Source organism: Canis lupus, chromosome 18 (genome assembly GCF_011100685.1).
Source record: "Canis lupus familiaris isolate Mischka breed German Shepherd chromosome 18, alternate assembly UU_Cfam_GSD_1.0, whole genome shotgun sequence".
Classification (NCBI taxonomy): Eukaryota; Metazoa; Chordata; class Mammalia; order Carnivora; family Canidae; genus Canis; species Canis lupus.
In genome coordinates this window covers 52,727,861-52,743,811 of record NC_049239.1, presented here as the reverse complement: position 1 = coordinate 52,743,811, position 15,951 = coordinate 52,727,861, and the positions used below count along the sequence as shown (strand labels likewise).

Here is a 15,951-nt window from a genome sequence, read left to right as displayed (position 1 = left end):
ATCTTGACAGGTGTCTTTTCAGACAAGTGTCATAAGAAAGGAAAAACACAGCCTGAAATAAGACTGAGAGTATCATCTGGGACATCCAATAAGACATTATAAACTTACAACCCAACACAAGGTTGTTCTCTGTATGTTCAGAGCCAGATCTGCTTGGAAGTACAGTTCAGGGAGAGGTGGCAAAAAAAAAAACAAAAACAAAAAAACTACACACATGACAGTCTGTTTTACTTCTGAACCATTCATCTGCCCTCCCCCACTTTTTTATCCTTACAAAGTCCAGATCTCTAGTCTGAAGCCTGAAGTAATAAAAGGAATGGGTCTGCCTTTCCTTCCCATTCTCCCCAAAACACCTCTTATGAAACAGAGACCTTATTCAAATATGTGCTGTGTTCTTCTAAGCTTTCCTTGTACCAGCTCCCAGTGGTGTCATGTTCAGACATGACAGTCCACACTGACTGTGAACCTATACCAGGAGTTCCCCAAAGGGGACAGAAAATATTAACCACTGGACCATAGGAGGAAATTCAATTTTTCCAGCTCAAGTGACTTACACTGAGAGTCACTGTGATCACTTAATTCAGGAGAAATCCTCTCTCTGGGAATAGGGTCTACGGTGGAGACCATCACTGGGCTTTGAGTCAAAATCAATAAACATGTTCCTTTTTTTTTTCTCAGTTTTTTCTAAACCCAGTATCAGGTTGAAAGGTAATTATGTTGAGTAAGAAACTGTGGGTACTGTTCTTCAGGGAGATGATGTGTCAAACTAAGAATAGGAAGGTATGAAGGATAGAGAGTGAGGGAAATGTTCTTTTAATAGTAATTATCTTGGTTGTATAAAGTGTCTTTGTTCTTAAGATCTTCATGTACTCCTGTACTTTCTCATTTCTTTATCTTCCTTCTTGAAAGGACTGGAGTATAGTAGAGGGCAATCATCAGCCTATAATCACTCAGTGGGCCAGCTGGCCTTGGTACAATGGGTCCTCTACCCTGCCTCTACCCGCAGGAGCAGAAGTGTGAGTCCCTGAGGGTTCCCTCTTCCCCCAACTATGTGTTAGCATGTACCTCAGCAGCTAACATGATACCTTGCAAACAGGAGGCAGAATAATCACTTAGAAATGAAAATTGCTTTATATTTCTATGTAAAAAATGTTTTGGGGAAATCCTGTGAACTTGAAGGTGGCCTTAAGTCCTTCATGATCCAGCCTGTGCTGACCTCCTCAGTAACATGTCTGAGCACTGGACTCTAACTAAGCTCCAGGTGCCCTGGCTTGCAGGCACCAAATGCACTCAACTGTATGTACTCTTTCCTCTTGGCCTTAGTTGTCTGAGCTGCTCTGGGAACTCTCCCTCACAACCACCTAAATTAGGTGAGGCTCTCCTTTGTGGTCCCTTCATTCCTGGTGCTTCTTTTATTCCCACACAGAGCACATCTATCAATAACTGTCTGCCTAGTTTCATACCGTTGGCATCCTGGAGGAGAGCATGGTATTGTTAATACTTGGCACACAGTAAGTCTGTTGAATAAATGCACACATAGGGGGATCCCTGGGTGACGCAGCAGTTTGGCGCCTGCCTTTGGCCCAGGGCGCGATCCTGGAGACCCGGGATCGAATCCCACATCAGGCTCCCGGTGCATGGAGCCTGCTTCTCCCTCTGCCTGTGTCTCTGCCTCTATCTCTCTCTCTCTCTGTGTGTGACTATCATAAAATAAATAAATAAATAAATAAATAAATACACACATAGATGCTTGCTCTGTAACTGATCATGTTATGGGTCTTAGGAAGGTGAGGAAGGCTAACTGGGAATGTTTAAATACTTAAGGTCAGAGATACTTTAGAGAGGTAAGTAACAAGTACAAAAAAGGCACAAATAACAGCTATTTCAAGAGGAAAAGAAAATTTAAAAAGTGTTCTTTTAGAGCCTCCTTTGGAAAAGCAGCTCTGAAATGGAGGAGCAGCAGATACAGGAATATCTAAAATGGAATAAATATCACAGATGAAATCAAATACTATTGGGGCCAGCCCATCACTGCCCTAAATGAAGTTTTCTCTTACCAGTATCCCATGCTGATACATGCCTACCTCATCTATCAAAACTACATGTTCCAAACACACACACACACACACACACACACACACACACACACATACACACACACACACACAAACTACATGTTCCCAGGCTCAGACCCCAGTGTAGATGATGGCAAAAAGGTTTCTAAAATGAAGGAATTCTCTACTGGATCACACCACAATTCAACAGACCTGTTTTCTTATCTTACTGCAGAGTATAAGAAGCAGCTTTTTAAGTTGAGAAGAAAAGACCTTTTGACAAAAGGATTCATTGATGTGTATAGTACGTGGCCACTTTTGGGACAGGTTGTGGCAAGGATGGAATGGTTGGATGTTCTGCAGATGGTGAAACTTGAGAATGAATTCAGTCAGTTCAGGCTGTACATAGGATGAAGATGTGCTGGTAATGGAAATCCTGACTGTAACAGAGCAGGAACAGCCAGAAGCCTTGAAGCCTCCATTTTGGTGCTTACCCTCCTGGTTTCCATAAGGGGCTTCTTTTTGCTGGGGCTTTGGCTGGAAATCCCGATCTTGGCCCTGAAGTGGGGGGAAAAGCCCAGGAAATGTTACTGGCAGCAGCAACATCACCACTTTTAAGCAAATATGGCCCAAATGAATATTTCAGCAGGTTAGCTATTTTTATACCACTCCTGGCCTGCAGAATAAATTGTGTGGCCAAATTCTCTTTGGGTGCTGCTTTAATTCACAGCAGAATCCCAATTTGAGACATTTAGCGATCTAAGGGTTGAGAAAGGGAAAATGTGATGGACATCAGGTAATCAGATTTTGAAATATTTGACTACATCAAAACCCAGAGAAAGAAAAGCTGTGAGGCCTCATCCCCATGGAAAATTCAATCAAATAGAACTGAGCAAAGCTTCACACCTCTAAGTACCTTCACATTCCACCTGGCTGGGAAAGACATTTCCTAACTCTTCCCTGACATATGCATTTGGAGGGTAGAGGGGTCAGCTCCCTCATGGTTCACACTCACTGCTCTTGTGTGCCCACATGGTCCTCAGAAAGGAGCAGTTGCTCTCTGTGAACATGGGCTAAAAGCATGTTGGGCTAGGGAGCAAACCACATCTTGGATTATTCCAGCTGTCTTCTCTGGGGCTAATGAGAATGACTGAATTACCTTACTGACTGACTCACTCTGTCCCTGACAGAGATTCAAAAGAAGAAAATAAGTAGACTCCACAATAGCAACTTCAACATGTTAGGGATGTGTTCAACATTGCCCCTAATATTGCAGCATTCCATGCAATAATCTTGCAGACATTTACATTTAGCCTATTCTATCTCTTAAGGTAGAGTTCCAAAAGTTAGCTTACTAGTTAAAGTAGGATTATACTTTATTTTTTCCCACTCTATTGAGGGTTTCTCTATATTCTTGTATAATATACTGGGATTTCTTAAGTCATATGCCTTCTGGTAGTATGACCATATTAATACTCACTGAATATGGATTGGATTCAATTGTATAGATATGATTGCATTTCCTCCCAGCCATTGTCTGATGAACAGAAGAATCCTACTTTGCTGAGGAAAGATTTGTGTTCAAATTGTAGTCCACCCCAGAGAAACAGGCAGGTACCAATGAAGCCCCAAGACAAAAAGTGACTCACTAAAGGATAAAATCAACTGGCAGCAATAGCTGGCAAAGTCTAACGAGGGTGCAGGATTTAGACTCTCTCAACACCACTGACCTGTCCAGCCCTGGCCTGCTGGGGGAGCTGAGCACTTCCACTTGTTTTCGTTTCCTCATCATGGCTCCTGCTGCTTTCCTCTCTGTGAGGACCTTCAGAGAAGAACCACACTCCTGTGACTCCTTTTCCAGAGTTGCTCACAGTTCATGAGGGCAGTGAGGAGAACTCCCCATCTTTAAATTGCCAAGAGCAACATTTAACACCCGCTTTTCAAGTAAGAATAGATATTCTGTTAGAGACCAGCTCAGAACTCTGGCCATGAAGAAAAAGATGGTCTCATATATACAATCCTGACTGCATCTGAGCAGCGGCCAAAGAGCAAAGTAAGAGGAAAAGATAAGAGCAGGACCTTTTGATCAATACAAGGCAATAAAGGCAATCTTCATCTTGTACAGAAAAGGCAAACTTACCAATCCAAGAGGACTGTCTTTTATTGGTTTCCCTACAACAGGAAATTTGAATGTCATAATGAATCAAGATGCTGTTTCACCTGGATTTCTGGCTATCATTTATTTCTCAGAACTGGTTCTAGACAAAAACCTCTGTGTCTGCCCTTCTCCTTTCTGTCTGGTACCACTTTTGCTAGAGATACAGTGTCTTCAAATTCTCTTCCTCCCCTATTTTAGAACTATTGTCATCTACAAGCTCAGAAGTATTACAGTCATACTGTATTCTAATGATATGCCACTTAAAAGGGAATGGAACTTCAGATATCAGTGACAAATGAATTGGGGAGATATTTTGAGGCAAGGCATTTGCACTTTTTCAAATCAAACTGGCAGGCATCTATTTGTCCCTCTATGAATAAAAATAGCCATAGCCTTCAGAGATTAAAAACTGGGAGACACCTTTAAGATACCCATAGGTGAAAGTCACTGCACACTCTAAAATGGAAGTATTTTTATATAATAGATCACTTTCATTGAGTGATTACTGTCAGACTTTTTACTACTTTCCATCTACCAGTATTTATATATACTTAATCCTTTTAAGAACCCAACAAGATAGGTGTTATTATTCTTCTTCACCATTTCACAAGAGACACAGAAAGATGAACTAATTCATCTAAGATCATACAACTATTAAGTGGAAAATCCACCAGGATTTAAACCAGGCAGTCTGGCTTGGAGCACTTTGCTCCTAACCTCTGCACTGTGTGGTATTGGGGCTCAGTCTGGCTGACCATTTTGCCATATTGAGCTTGCATTGCTAACCCATGGACATTCAACCTTCCCTATTTCTTCTCTCCACTCACACTTCCATCATTCTACTTACCTGCTGACAGACTTTCATGAAACCATTTCATCTCCACATACAGAGTGAAAACAAATGGATAGGGGACCAAGACAATTTCCCCATGTTTGAATTTCAGGTGGGATATGCTCTCCCATTTGCTTTTATCTGGGAAATGGTGCTAAGGAATGAGGAAAGAAGTTAGTCATGTGAATCCCTCAGTACTATTTTAGGGATAAGGCCCTCTCCTTTCCCTGGTTTGCCCTGTGGGTTTGCTTCTTCCATTTGAATCTACAATGTGACTTGCTGCTCATTTCTATCCAGAAATGAAAGGATACAGGGAAATATAATGAAGTGCTCTGTAGCAAATGGCTGCAAACTGTCCAGGTTTCCCAAGACTACACGAATAGAATCCTGAAAAAAAAAAGTGAAATAACTTTAATATTGTTTGGTCCCAGCCAATCTTTTCATTTATACCTGTCACTGCTTTTCACATGCTCTATATTCTATTAAAGCTGAACTGTTTACTGTTTCCTGAACATGTCTTCTGCTTCTTCATTTCTGTGTTCTTGCATAGTCTGTTCCCTCTGCCTGAAATGCCCTTTCTACTATGTCCAAATCCTACCTATCCTTTAGGGTCCAGTTCAAAAGCTATCTCCTCCAGAAAGTTTTCCCTGATTCCCCAAGTTGGAAATTAACTATTAGTCTCAAACTTCACAGTAGTTAGTCTTGAGTCTTTACTACATTCTATCCATACTTTATGTTTATTTTTTTTATGAAGAAATATCCTTGAGCTAGAATATATACCTGATTTATTTTAGCATCCTTTCTATTTTAGCATCCTCAGTAAATGTATACTGAATGAATGAATAATACTGGTATTTATTGATATATAATTTTACTTTAGCTTAAGCCCAATCTTTTCTTCCACTCTTTTAAAATCTTAATTGATTAGTCTCTAATTAATCCATGCTTATTAGTATATATCAATTAAACAATTTGGTATCATAAAAAGACTACTGGATTTCTATGGGGAAAACATCTGAATTCAGTCTTAGCTTTGTCATTTCCTCTCTCTAAGCCTCAATTTCCTTGTATTAGGGCTCACAGAAGGTGCCTTATTTATCTTTGTATTCTCTGTACTATCATAGTACCTGGCTTAAAATTTTAAAGTTTATTTATTTATAATCTCTATGCCCAGCATGGGGCTTCAACTCATGATCCTTAGATTAAGAGTTGTTTGCTCCACTGACTGATCCAGCCAGGAGCCCCTGGCTTATAATTTTTTTTAAAGATTCATTCATTCATTCATTCATTCATTCATTCATTCATTCATTCATAGACGGGTGGGGCAGAGACACAAGCAGAGGAAGAAGCAGGCTCCATGCAGGAAGTCCGACGTGGGACTCGATCCCAGGTCTACAGGATCACACCCTGGGCTGCAGGCGGCGCTAAACCGCTGTGCCACCAGGGCTGCCCCTGGCTTATAATTTTAATAGCTAATATTTATTGATAACACAATAGCAAGTGTTATTGTTTTTACATGTATTAACAGTCACAGAGACCTCATGAAATAGGCACTTCTACTATCTCCATTTTACAGACAATGAAACTGAGACGAGAGGTGAAATAACTTTTTGAGGGCTACACAGCTAGTAACGGTAGAGCCAAGATATGAACCCAGGCCCAGTGGGGTTCCAGAGCTTACTCTTTTAACCATTAGGCTCACTGCCTATCAACAAACCTTTTCTGAAAAAATAAAAGAGGATGATAACATCTGACTCAAAACTGAGAGTAAGAATGTATAAAAAGCTCTTTGAAAAATCTGGTAGGGGGATCCCTGGGTGGCGCAGCAGTTTGGCGCCTGCCTTTGGCCCAGGGCGCGATCCTGGAGACCTGGGATCGAATCCCATGTCAGGCTCCCGGTGCATGGAGCCTGCTTCTCCCTCTGCCTGTGTCTCTGCCTCTCTCTCTCTCTCTCTCTCTCTCTGTGACTATCATAAATAAATAAAAATTAAAAAAAAAAGAAAAATCTGGTAGGATTATAAATGTATACTGATGCTACTATTTATTGAGCTACTTACTGTGTGGTAGGCATTGCACACATCTATTTCTAATCTTCACCAGAATCTTGGAAATAGGTATTATTTATCAACCGCATTGACAGGTAGGCAAACAGGCTCAGAGAAAGTAAGTGACTTGCCCAAAATCCCAGTGTGAAGGCAGAACTTAAATCCAGGTGTGACTGGCTCTAAGTTTACACTCTTTCCACTTTACTATGGTGCCTTGAGCTTTTCTCTGCCCAAATTAATGGAAGCAAAGTAAAATAAACTCTGCTCTACTCACAATTAAAATAAGCAGAAAACTGTTAGGGTCTTATATTAAAATAATTATTATTTATAACAATGTCTGTGAGCTCCTGTAAGAACTTAATGCATCTTTCAACACTTAACCAAAGAGCTATACATAAATACCATTAAGGCTATGACTCAAAATTTTAGTTTCACGGAGTTTTGTTTGTATATGTCATTGTATTCAAATTCTTTGAAATACAGCAGTATATGTCTTCATAAATTAGAACAGTCATAAATCACTGAGTTGTGAAGTTAGAAAAGAAATAAACTAGTTTAGCACTCTCATTTTACTAATGAAGCAATTAAGACCACGAGAGAGAATTATTTGCAAGGGGTCGCATGGCTAATCAGTGGCTCAACACAGATGGAATCCAGGGCCAGCACTCAGAGCTCTAACTCCTTGGGCAATGCTTTTATCAATTTACAAAGCTGTTCATTTGCTCAGTCTTCTTCCTGTGGGAGAACCTAAAGCTGGGTAGAAAAGGAATGAAAATGAAGTGGGAATAAAGCAAATTGCAAATGTTTCCAATTAAAGTGAAGACACAGCAGTCTTGTCTATTTACAGTTGAGTTTCCTGAACGTCAAGTACCAGGCAGTGGTTGGGAGGGTGAGGTTTCCCAGGGCCCTGGAAGGCGGCAGTCCTCCAGAAGCTTTCTCTATGCCAGCTGCCACAAAAGAGAGCTGCAGAGGGCTGGGAACTCTGATGGAAACAATAGAACTCAGCCTCAAAGATGCTGACACTTCAACTAGGAGCACTGAGAAAGGATACAGGCTTTAATTTCCCTGGAAAAACAGTGAAGTTTCTTTGCAGAGAAAACATGGCAGGGAGAAGCCAAGTGATCAAATGGAGGTTGTGACTCAGTTCACAGGAAATAATTAAAATCTGAATATGGACATATCCTTGGCTTAAAGAATAACTTTCCCAGAAGTCATTTGCTTCTTTCCCTACCTCCAGCTCCTGGACGATGACTTCCTTATCCTCTATTTCTTCCCCTCTAGAAGGTAAACAGACAAGACATAAGTAAACCAAGAAGGAAAGCTCTGAAGACAGTAGACTTTATTGTCAGTAGAGAAGACAGCAGAGCAAAAATGACACTTCCATTGAGCTACAGAAACATGACTAAGTAACAGTTGTGTGTGTTGACACAGGGCTCACGGGAAGAAGTGATCACCTAGGTGGTGTGGTCTGAGAATCGGTAGAAGGCTGTACCAAAGTATCTTCTTTAACCAGCCAAGACCTGAAATTCCCATTGTGAGAATTAATAATTTGTTAGACTAGTCGTACTCAGGTGTAGTCTGTGGGCCACCAGGTATCCTCAAGACCCTTTCAAGGGATCTCGAAGGGTAAAACTATTTTTATAGTAATAATAAGATGTTATTTGCCCTTTTTTTCCTTGTGTTAACATTTCAATCATTACTGCAAAAGCAATGGGGGGCAAAATTGCTGGTGCCTTTGTGCAAATCTAGCCAGTTGCACTAAACTGTACTAGCAGTTGTGGTAATCCTTACTGCCACACGGGGAAAAATATTAAATATAAATATAAAAACAAATCAAATATATTAATAATTTTATAAAACCTCAACCCTTAAGTACCTTTTTAATACATTATGTGATAAAGTGGAAAGTACTCATAAAGCACTTCTGCTGCATACTGAAATATGATGATTGTCTTGAGGAAAAGCACTTGTGCCACTGTTTAAATTGCAAACTGAACTAGCTGGTCTTTTCATGGAATGTTATTTTACTTCAATGGCCAGCTAACAGACAAACTATAGTTGTTATTTGGATTTAGGAATGTGACATTTTCTCAAAAATGAACAGTGACCTTATCAATTCAACAAAAGCAACTGAAAGTGTTTGTGTCAATGATAACTTTTTGGGATTTTATGACAGAGAGAGAGAGAGAGAGAGAGAGAGAGAGAGAGAGAAAGATGCCATGCAGGGAGCCCAATGTGGCACTCGATCTCGGGACTCCAGGATCACACCCTGAGCCAAAGGCAGATGCTCAAACACTGAGCCACCCAGGCATCCCTACTTTTGAGATTTCAAGCAAAAATTTAAACTTTGAAAAACTTCTATCCACCACACTGAGGTTGACAACTTTCAAGTATTTTAATGTTTTTCTAAGATTGGTAGTGATATTAGCAAATATGATTTTTTTGATATTGTATAATGAAATGTGTTGACATTTAAATGATCTATATGTCAGTAAACCAGTATTTTCCAAATGACCACAAATCACATCATGTTACAAAATCATTCTAGGTAAAGATTCATTCACAGAACAAGACAGATCGATGGCTTTTAATGTAGCAGAGTTCAAAAAGTTCACTGATATAATTCAGATTCCATATTGCAACTAAACCTTTAAAAAATTACCACATTAACGGGGCACCTGGGTGGCTCAGTTGGATGAGCAACTGACTCTTGATTTCAGTTTAGGTCATGATCTCAGGGTCCTGGGATAAATCTTCACCTTGGGTTCCTGACTTTGTGTTCCTTGCTCAGCGTGGAGTCGGCTTGAGATTCTCTCTTTCCCTCTCCCTCTGTGCCCCCCCACATTGATCGCCCATTCTCTTTAGTCTTTAAACAAACAAACAAACACCTACTGCATTAGGGAAGCCTGGGTGGCTCAGGTGGTTTAGTGTTCAACTCCTGGTTTTTGGCTCAGGTCATGATATCATGGGACATGTGATAGAGCCGCCCAGCCAGACTCCGTGCTGTCTGCTTGGGATTCTTTGCCTCTCTCTCTCCCTCTGCCCCTCCCCCTGCTCATGCATGGGCATGCATTCTCTCTTTCTCTAAAATAAATAAATAAATAAAAATTTTTAAAAACTCTCCTTCCGCCTCTCCACCTGCTCTCTCTCTCAAATAAAAAAAAAAAAAAAAAAAAAAAACCTATGTTAAAACAAAACAACTACCATTTGCTAAGTTTTGATGCAGGGTCAAAAGAATATTCACAATGATTTGTGAAATCTATTACCAAATCTCTATGCTTCCCAACTACAAATCTATGTGGGGCTGGATTTTTTTCATATAACTCAACCCCCCACCAAAAAAAAATTCACAACAGATTGAATGCAGAAGCAGATATAATCTAGCAGCCTTCTTTTAAACCAGACACTAATGAAATTTGCCAAAATTTTAAATAATGCCAATCTTCTCATTAATATTTTCTCTTAGAAAATATGGTTATTTTTAATAAAAATGTGTTAAGGGATCCCTGGGTGGCGCAGCGGTTTGGCGCCTGCCTTTGGCCCAGGGCACGATCCTGGAGACCCAGGATCGAGTCCCACATCGGGCTCCCGGTGCATGGAGCCTGCTTCTTCCTCTGCCTATGTCTCTGCCTCTGTCTCTCTCTCTCTGTGACTATAATAAATAAATAAAAATGTGTTAATATTTAATGGATGTATTATTATTTTTAAATTGTGGTAAAATACATATAACCTAAAATTTGTCATTGTAACCATTTTTAAGTATACAATTCAATAGTATTAATTACACTCATAACTATGGTGTGCAACCATCACCACTATTTCCAAAGTTTATCTTCCCAAACAGAAACACTGTAATTATTAGTCAATAATTCCCTATTTTGCCTTCCACCTCCCCACTGGTGACTCCTAGTCTCCTGTATCTATGAATTTTCCTATTTAATATTTCATAGAAGCAAAAAAATATTTCATAGCAGAGTCATACATTTTTCCTTTTGTTATTGGGTTACTTCACTTAGCATAATGTTTTCAAAGTTCATCTATGTTGTACCTGTATCAGAACTTCATTGCTTTTGCCATTTCTTTTTATGGCTAAATACTATTTTATTGTATATATGTATATACCACACATACGAACTGCATTTTGTTTATCCATTCACCAATTTGATGGACACTGTGTTGTTTCCACCTTCTGGCTACTGTGAATAATACAGGCTTGAACATTGTTTGTACAAGCATCTGCTTGAGTCCCCATTTTCAATTCTTTTGGGCATATACCTAGGAATGAAATTGCTGGGTCATATGGTAATTCTATGTTTAACTTTTTGAGGAACTGCCAAATTGTTTTCCATGGCAGGTGCACTATTTTATATTCCTATCAGCACTATACAAGGCTTCCAATTTCTCCACATCCTTGCCAACTGCTATTTTGCTTTTTTTTTTTTAATATAGCTATCCTAGTAGGTGTGAAGTGGCATCTCATTGTGATTTGGATTTGCATTTCCCTAGTTACTAATGATATTGAGCATCTTTTCATGTGCTTGTTTGCCATTCAAATATCTCCTTTGAAGAACGTCTATTCAAGTCCCGTGTCCATTTTTAAATTGATTTTATTTTTTGCTGTTGAGTTATACTTCTTTCTGTATTCTATATATTAAACTCTTATCATATATATGATTTACAAGTATTTTCTCCCATCTGTGGATTTCCTTTCACTCTTTGATAGTGTCCTTTGATGCACAGTTTTTAGTGAAGTTCAAATGTATCTAATTTCTTTTGTTGCCTATGCCTTTGGTATTGTATTTTAAGAAACCACTGCCAAATTCAGTCATGAAGATTTGTTTCCTCCTAACAGTTTTATAGTTTTAGCTCTTTGATCTATCTTTTTTTAAGATTTCATTTATTTATTCATGAGAGACAGAAAGAAAGAGATGCAGAGACATAGGCAGAGGGAGAAGCAGGTCCCCCACAAAGAGTTGGATGCAGGACTCCATCCCAGATCCCAGGATCATGCCCTGAGCCAAAGGCAGACACTCAACCCCTGTGCCACCCAGGCATCCCTCTTTGATCTATTTTTTAAATGATTTTATTATTGCCCAGTCTGCTAGCATGTTATTTGGTGGTCCAGAAATCCAGAGAAGTTGTTGTCATTTCATTTTTGGGAGCTCTCAAGCATTTCCCCCCCGACAGGTGAGACTGCAGAAAGTCCAAGATGAACATCATGTTTGCAGACACAGTGCTCATCGTTTTTATCTCTGTGTGTATGGCTCTTCTCGCCGAGGGTATCACTTGGGTCCTGGTTTACAGGACAGACAAGTACAAGAGACTGAAAGTGGAGGTGGAAAAACAGAGTAAAAAATTGGAAAAGAAGGGCACCTGGATGGCTCAGTGGTTGAGCATCTGCCTTTGGCTCAGGTGGTGATCCCAGAGTCCTGGAATCAAGTCCCGCATCGGGCTCCCTGCGGGGAGCATGCTTGTCCCTCTGCCTATGTCTCTCATGAATTAAGAAAAGAAAAGGAAAGGAAAGGAAAGGGAAGGGAAGGGAAGGGAAGGGAAGGGAAGGGAAGGGGAAGGGGCAATGGAAGGTGAATGACATGGAAGTGAAGGGGCAATTTGCCAATTTACTTTCCTTTCCATCTTTCCTCTCCCTCCCTCCCCTCCCCTTCCCCTCCCTCCCTACCCTCCTCCCTCCCCTCCTCCTCCCTCCCGCCCTGCCCTGCCCTGCCACCGCCCTCCGCCCCTCCTCCTCCCTCCCGCCCTCCCGTCCGCTCCCTCCCTCCGCCTCCCTCCCTCCTCCCCCTCCCTCCCTCCCCCTTCCCTCCTCCCTCCCTCCCTCCCTCCCTCCCTCCTCCCTCCCTCCCTACCCTCCCATCCTCCCTCCCTCCCTCGCCTCCCCCTCTCTCCCTTCCTCCCGCCAGCCCTCCCTCCCTCCTAAGACAGAATTCGGGGCCAGTCTGGGTGGCTTAATGGTTTAGCGTCACCTTCAGTCCAGGGCGTGATCCTGGAGACCCGGGATCGAGTCTTAGTCCCACATTGGGCTCCCTGCATGGAGCCTGCTTCTCACTCTGTCTGTGTCTCTGCCTCTCTCTCTTTGTTTCTCATGAATAAACAAATAAAATATTTTTAAAAATGGAAATAAGAAGGAAACAATGACAGTCATTTGGTAGACAACACAAAACTGAAAAATAACAACAGGGACCTATCCGAATGAAATCCATGTTTGCAATTGGCTTTTATTTTACTGTCCTAATGAGAATGTTCAATTCCATATTTGATGGTAGAGTGGCAGCAAAACTACTTTTCACCCCTCTCTCCTATATCCAAGGTCTACCTTATCAAAACCTGCTGGGGGATGACACCACAGACTGTCCCTTCATCTTTCTGTATATTTTCTGTACCATGTCAATTCCACAGAACATCCAGAAGATTCTTGATCCTGCCCCTTCACGAGGTGTCACCAAGCAGGCAGGTGGTTTCTTGGTCCTCCACCTCCTTCTGGGAAGTTCTCTTGAAAACAAGAAGAATCCTGTAATTCCTGTTATTCTTTTCAAATTAAAAAAATTTTAGGGGATCCCTGGTGGCTTAGTGGTTTGGCGCCTGCCTTCGGCCCAGGGCGTGATCCTGGGGTCCTGGGATCGAGTCCCGCATCAGGTTCCCTGCGTGGAGCCTGTTTCTCTCTCTGCCTGTGTCTCTGCCTCTCTCTCTCTGTGTATCTCATGAATAAATAAAATCTTTAAAAAATTTTTTTAAATATGTCTGTTGGTTAGATAAATTCAGGTGATGTTTATGTACTGAGAAACAAATAGCATTTTTCTTGTTTGGCTTACATGAATATTTTCTGTGGGATTGACTCTCAAGTCTATGCTGTATGCCATGTACCATGGAAGTTGGTTCTCCATGAGCAATTAGAAATCTGGAAGAAAAAATTTAGTTTGTGGTATCTTAATCGGAACTATTTGTTGTACATTGTTTCCAAGTCAAGTAAATGACCCAAGATCAATAAAGAGGCCAAAAGGTTAGCTAAAAAAGGGGGGGTGGATTTATTATCTACTTAGAGGAGGGAGGAGCAGAGGGAGAGAGAGTCTTAAGCAGATTCCCTGGTGAAAACAGACCCCAACACAGGACTCAGTCTCACGACCCTGAGATCATGACCTGAGCTGAAACCAAGAGTTGGTCCCTGAACCAACTCTGCCACTCAGGTACCCCTAGATCTCTGATCTATTTTTAGTTAAGTTTTGTATACAGTATAGTTAAGGGTCTAACTTCATTTTTCTGAATGTGAATATCCACTCTTCTCAGAACCATTTATTAAAGACACTGTTCCTCCTCTATTGAATGGTCTTGGCATTCTAGTAAAAAACCTATAGACGTGAAGGTTTATTTCTGGGCTCTCAATTCTATTCTACAGTCTATAAAGTTGTCCTAATGCCATTACCATACTTTTTGATTACCTGCAGCTTTGTAGTAAATTTTTAAATTGGGAAGTATTAGTCTTCCAATTTTGTTCTTTTTCAAGATTATTGTGGCTATTCAGGGTCTCTTGAAATTTCCTATCAATTTTTTAGATGGGCTTATCCATTTTCTTAAGTAACTTATAAACAATTTATTAAAAAGTTTGATTTGAGCATCTGCAGTGGTGACTTCAACCTTAACTCTTGGCTCAATACTGATGTAAGTAATCTGTTTAACAATCTCAGAAGGGCTGATCCTCATCAGAAAATGATCCCAAATCTCAGAACCTTCACAAGAAGTTTTTCTTATAGTGATTCTCAGAGTCTTGGTAGTCATCTGAACTGGTCCTTCTACTTTGAGATTCTTTTCCTTTGCACCTCTGATCAAGTCAGCATATACCTTTTCCAGAGATTTTTTTGTTGTAGCTGGTGAGAGTAATTTTTTTTAAAGATTTTATTTATTTATTCATGAGAAACACAGAGAGAGGCAGAGACATAGGCAGAGGGAGCAGGTTTCCCCCAAGGAGCCTGATGTGGGACTCGATCCCTAACTGTGGGATCACATCCTGAACAGAAGGCAGATGCTCAACTGCTGAGCCACCCAGACGTCCATAATTCTGGCATTTTTAAAAGATTTTATTTATTTATTCGAGAGAGACACAGAGATACAGAGACACAGGCAGAGGGAGAAGCAGGCTCCCCAAGGGGAGCCCAGTGTAGGGCTTGGTCCTAGGACCCTCGGATCACAACCTGAGGCAAAGGCAGATGCTCAACCACTGAACCACCCAGGTTCCCCTGGTGAGTGTAATTCTAATTCAGTGAATTGCCACCTCTGGTTCCACAAGTGTTTCCCTGGTGTTTTTAAAAGCCATGGCTGTGGCGTGGTTCCTGACTGACTTGTTCCTTGGCCAGAGTGAACAGTGGTGAGTTAGGAGCAGGAGTGGGGTGTCCAAGGGCTCCACTGTGGGTGCAACCACATCTTCCTCAGAGGGCACTTGTCCATTTTTGAAAAATATGCCATTGGGATTTTGATAGAGATTTCACTGAATCTGTAGATTGCTTTGTTACCTTAATAATATTAAGTCTTCTAATACACAAACATAAATCTATTAAGTCTTTTATTTCTTTTGGCAACTTTTCGCAGATTTTAGTGTGCAAATTTTGCATTGTGGTTAAATTCATTGCTAATTATTTTTTTTCTTATTGATACTATTGTAATCAGAATTTTCTCAATTTTTTTTCAGATTGTTTTGCATACAAATACAACTGATTTTGTGTGTTGATTTTGTATGCTGAAACTGCTGAATTTATTGATCAGGTCTAACAGGGTTTTTTTGTGCATATGTGGACTCTTTAGGGTTTTCTACATGTAAGATCATGTCTTCCACAGATATAGCTGCACTTCTTCCTTTCC

The 15,951-nt window shown here is 40.7% G+C and overlaps 1 protein-coding gene across 27 annotated transcripts in view; it reads right to left on the bottom strand.

Annotated features, from left to right (window-relative positions):
* Nucleotides 1-15,951, bottom strand: part of GPHA2 (glycoprotein hormone subunit alpha 2) — a 32,937-nt gene that overhangs the window by 6,370 nt on the left and 10,616 nt on the right. For 10 of the 27 annotated variants that reach the window (XR_005373642.1, XM_038564039.1, XM_038564045.1 and 7 more), the window contains 6 exons: nt 8,321-8,366; nt 5,356-5,431; nt 5,060-5,185; nt 4,195-4,226; nt 3,785-3,876; nt 2,549-2,612 (listed from right to left, as the gene is read on the bottom strand). Coding sequence is in view for 25 of the 27 variants with exons in the window: in XM_038564039.1 (XP_038419967.1) it covers nt 2,549-2,612; nt 3,785-3,876; nt 4,195-4,226; nt 5,060-5,185; nt 5,356-5,431; nt 8,321-8,366 (436 nt within the window). In the remaining 2 variants the exon portion in view is untranslated. Of the gene's footprint in view, nt 1-2,548; nt 2,613-3,784; nt 3,877-4,194; nt 4,227-5,059; nt 5,186-5,355; nt 5,432-8,320; nt 8,367-13,417; nt 13,423-13,484; nt 13,594-13,913; nt 13,920-15,951 lie in introns of those variants that run through there. The other 17 variants (XR_005373641.1, XM_038564031.1, XM_038564029.1 and 14 more) reach the window with 8 other exon arrangements.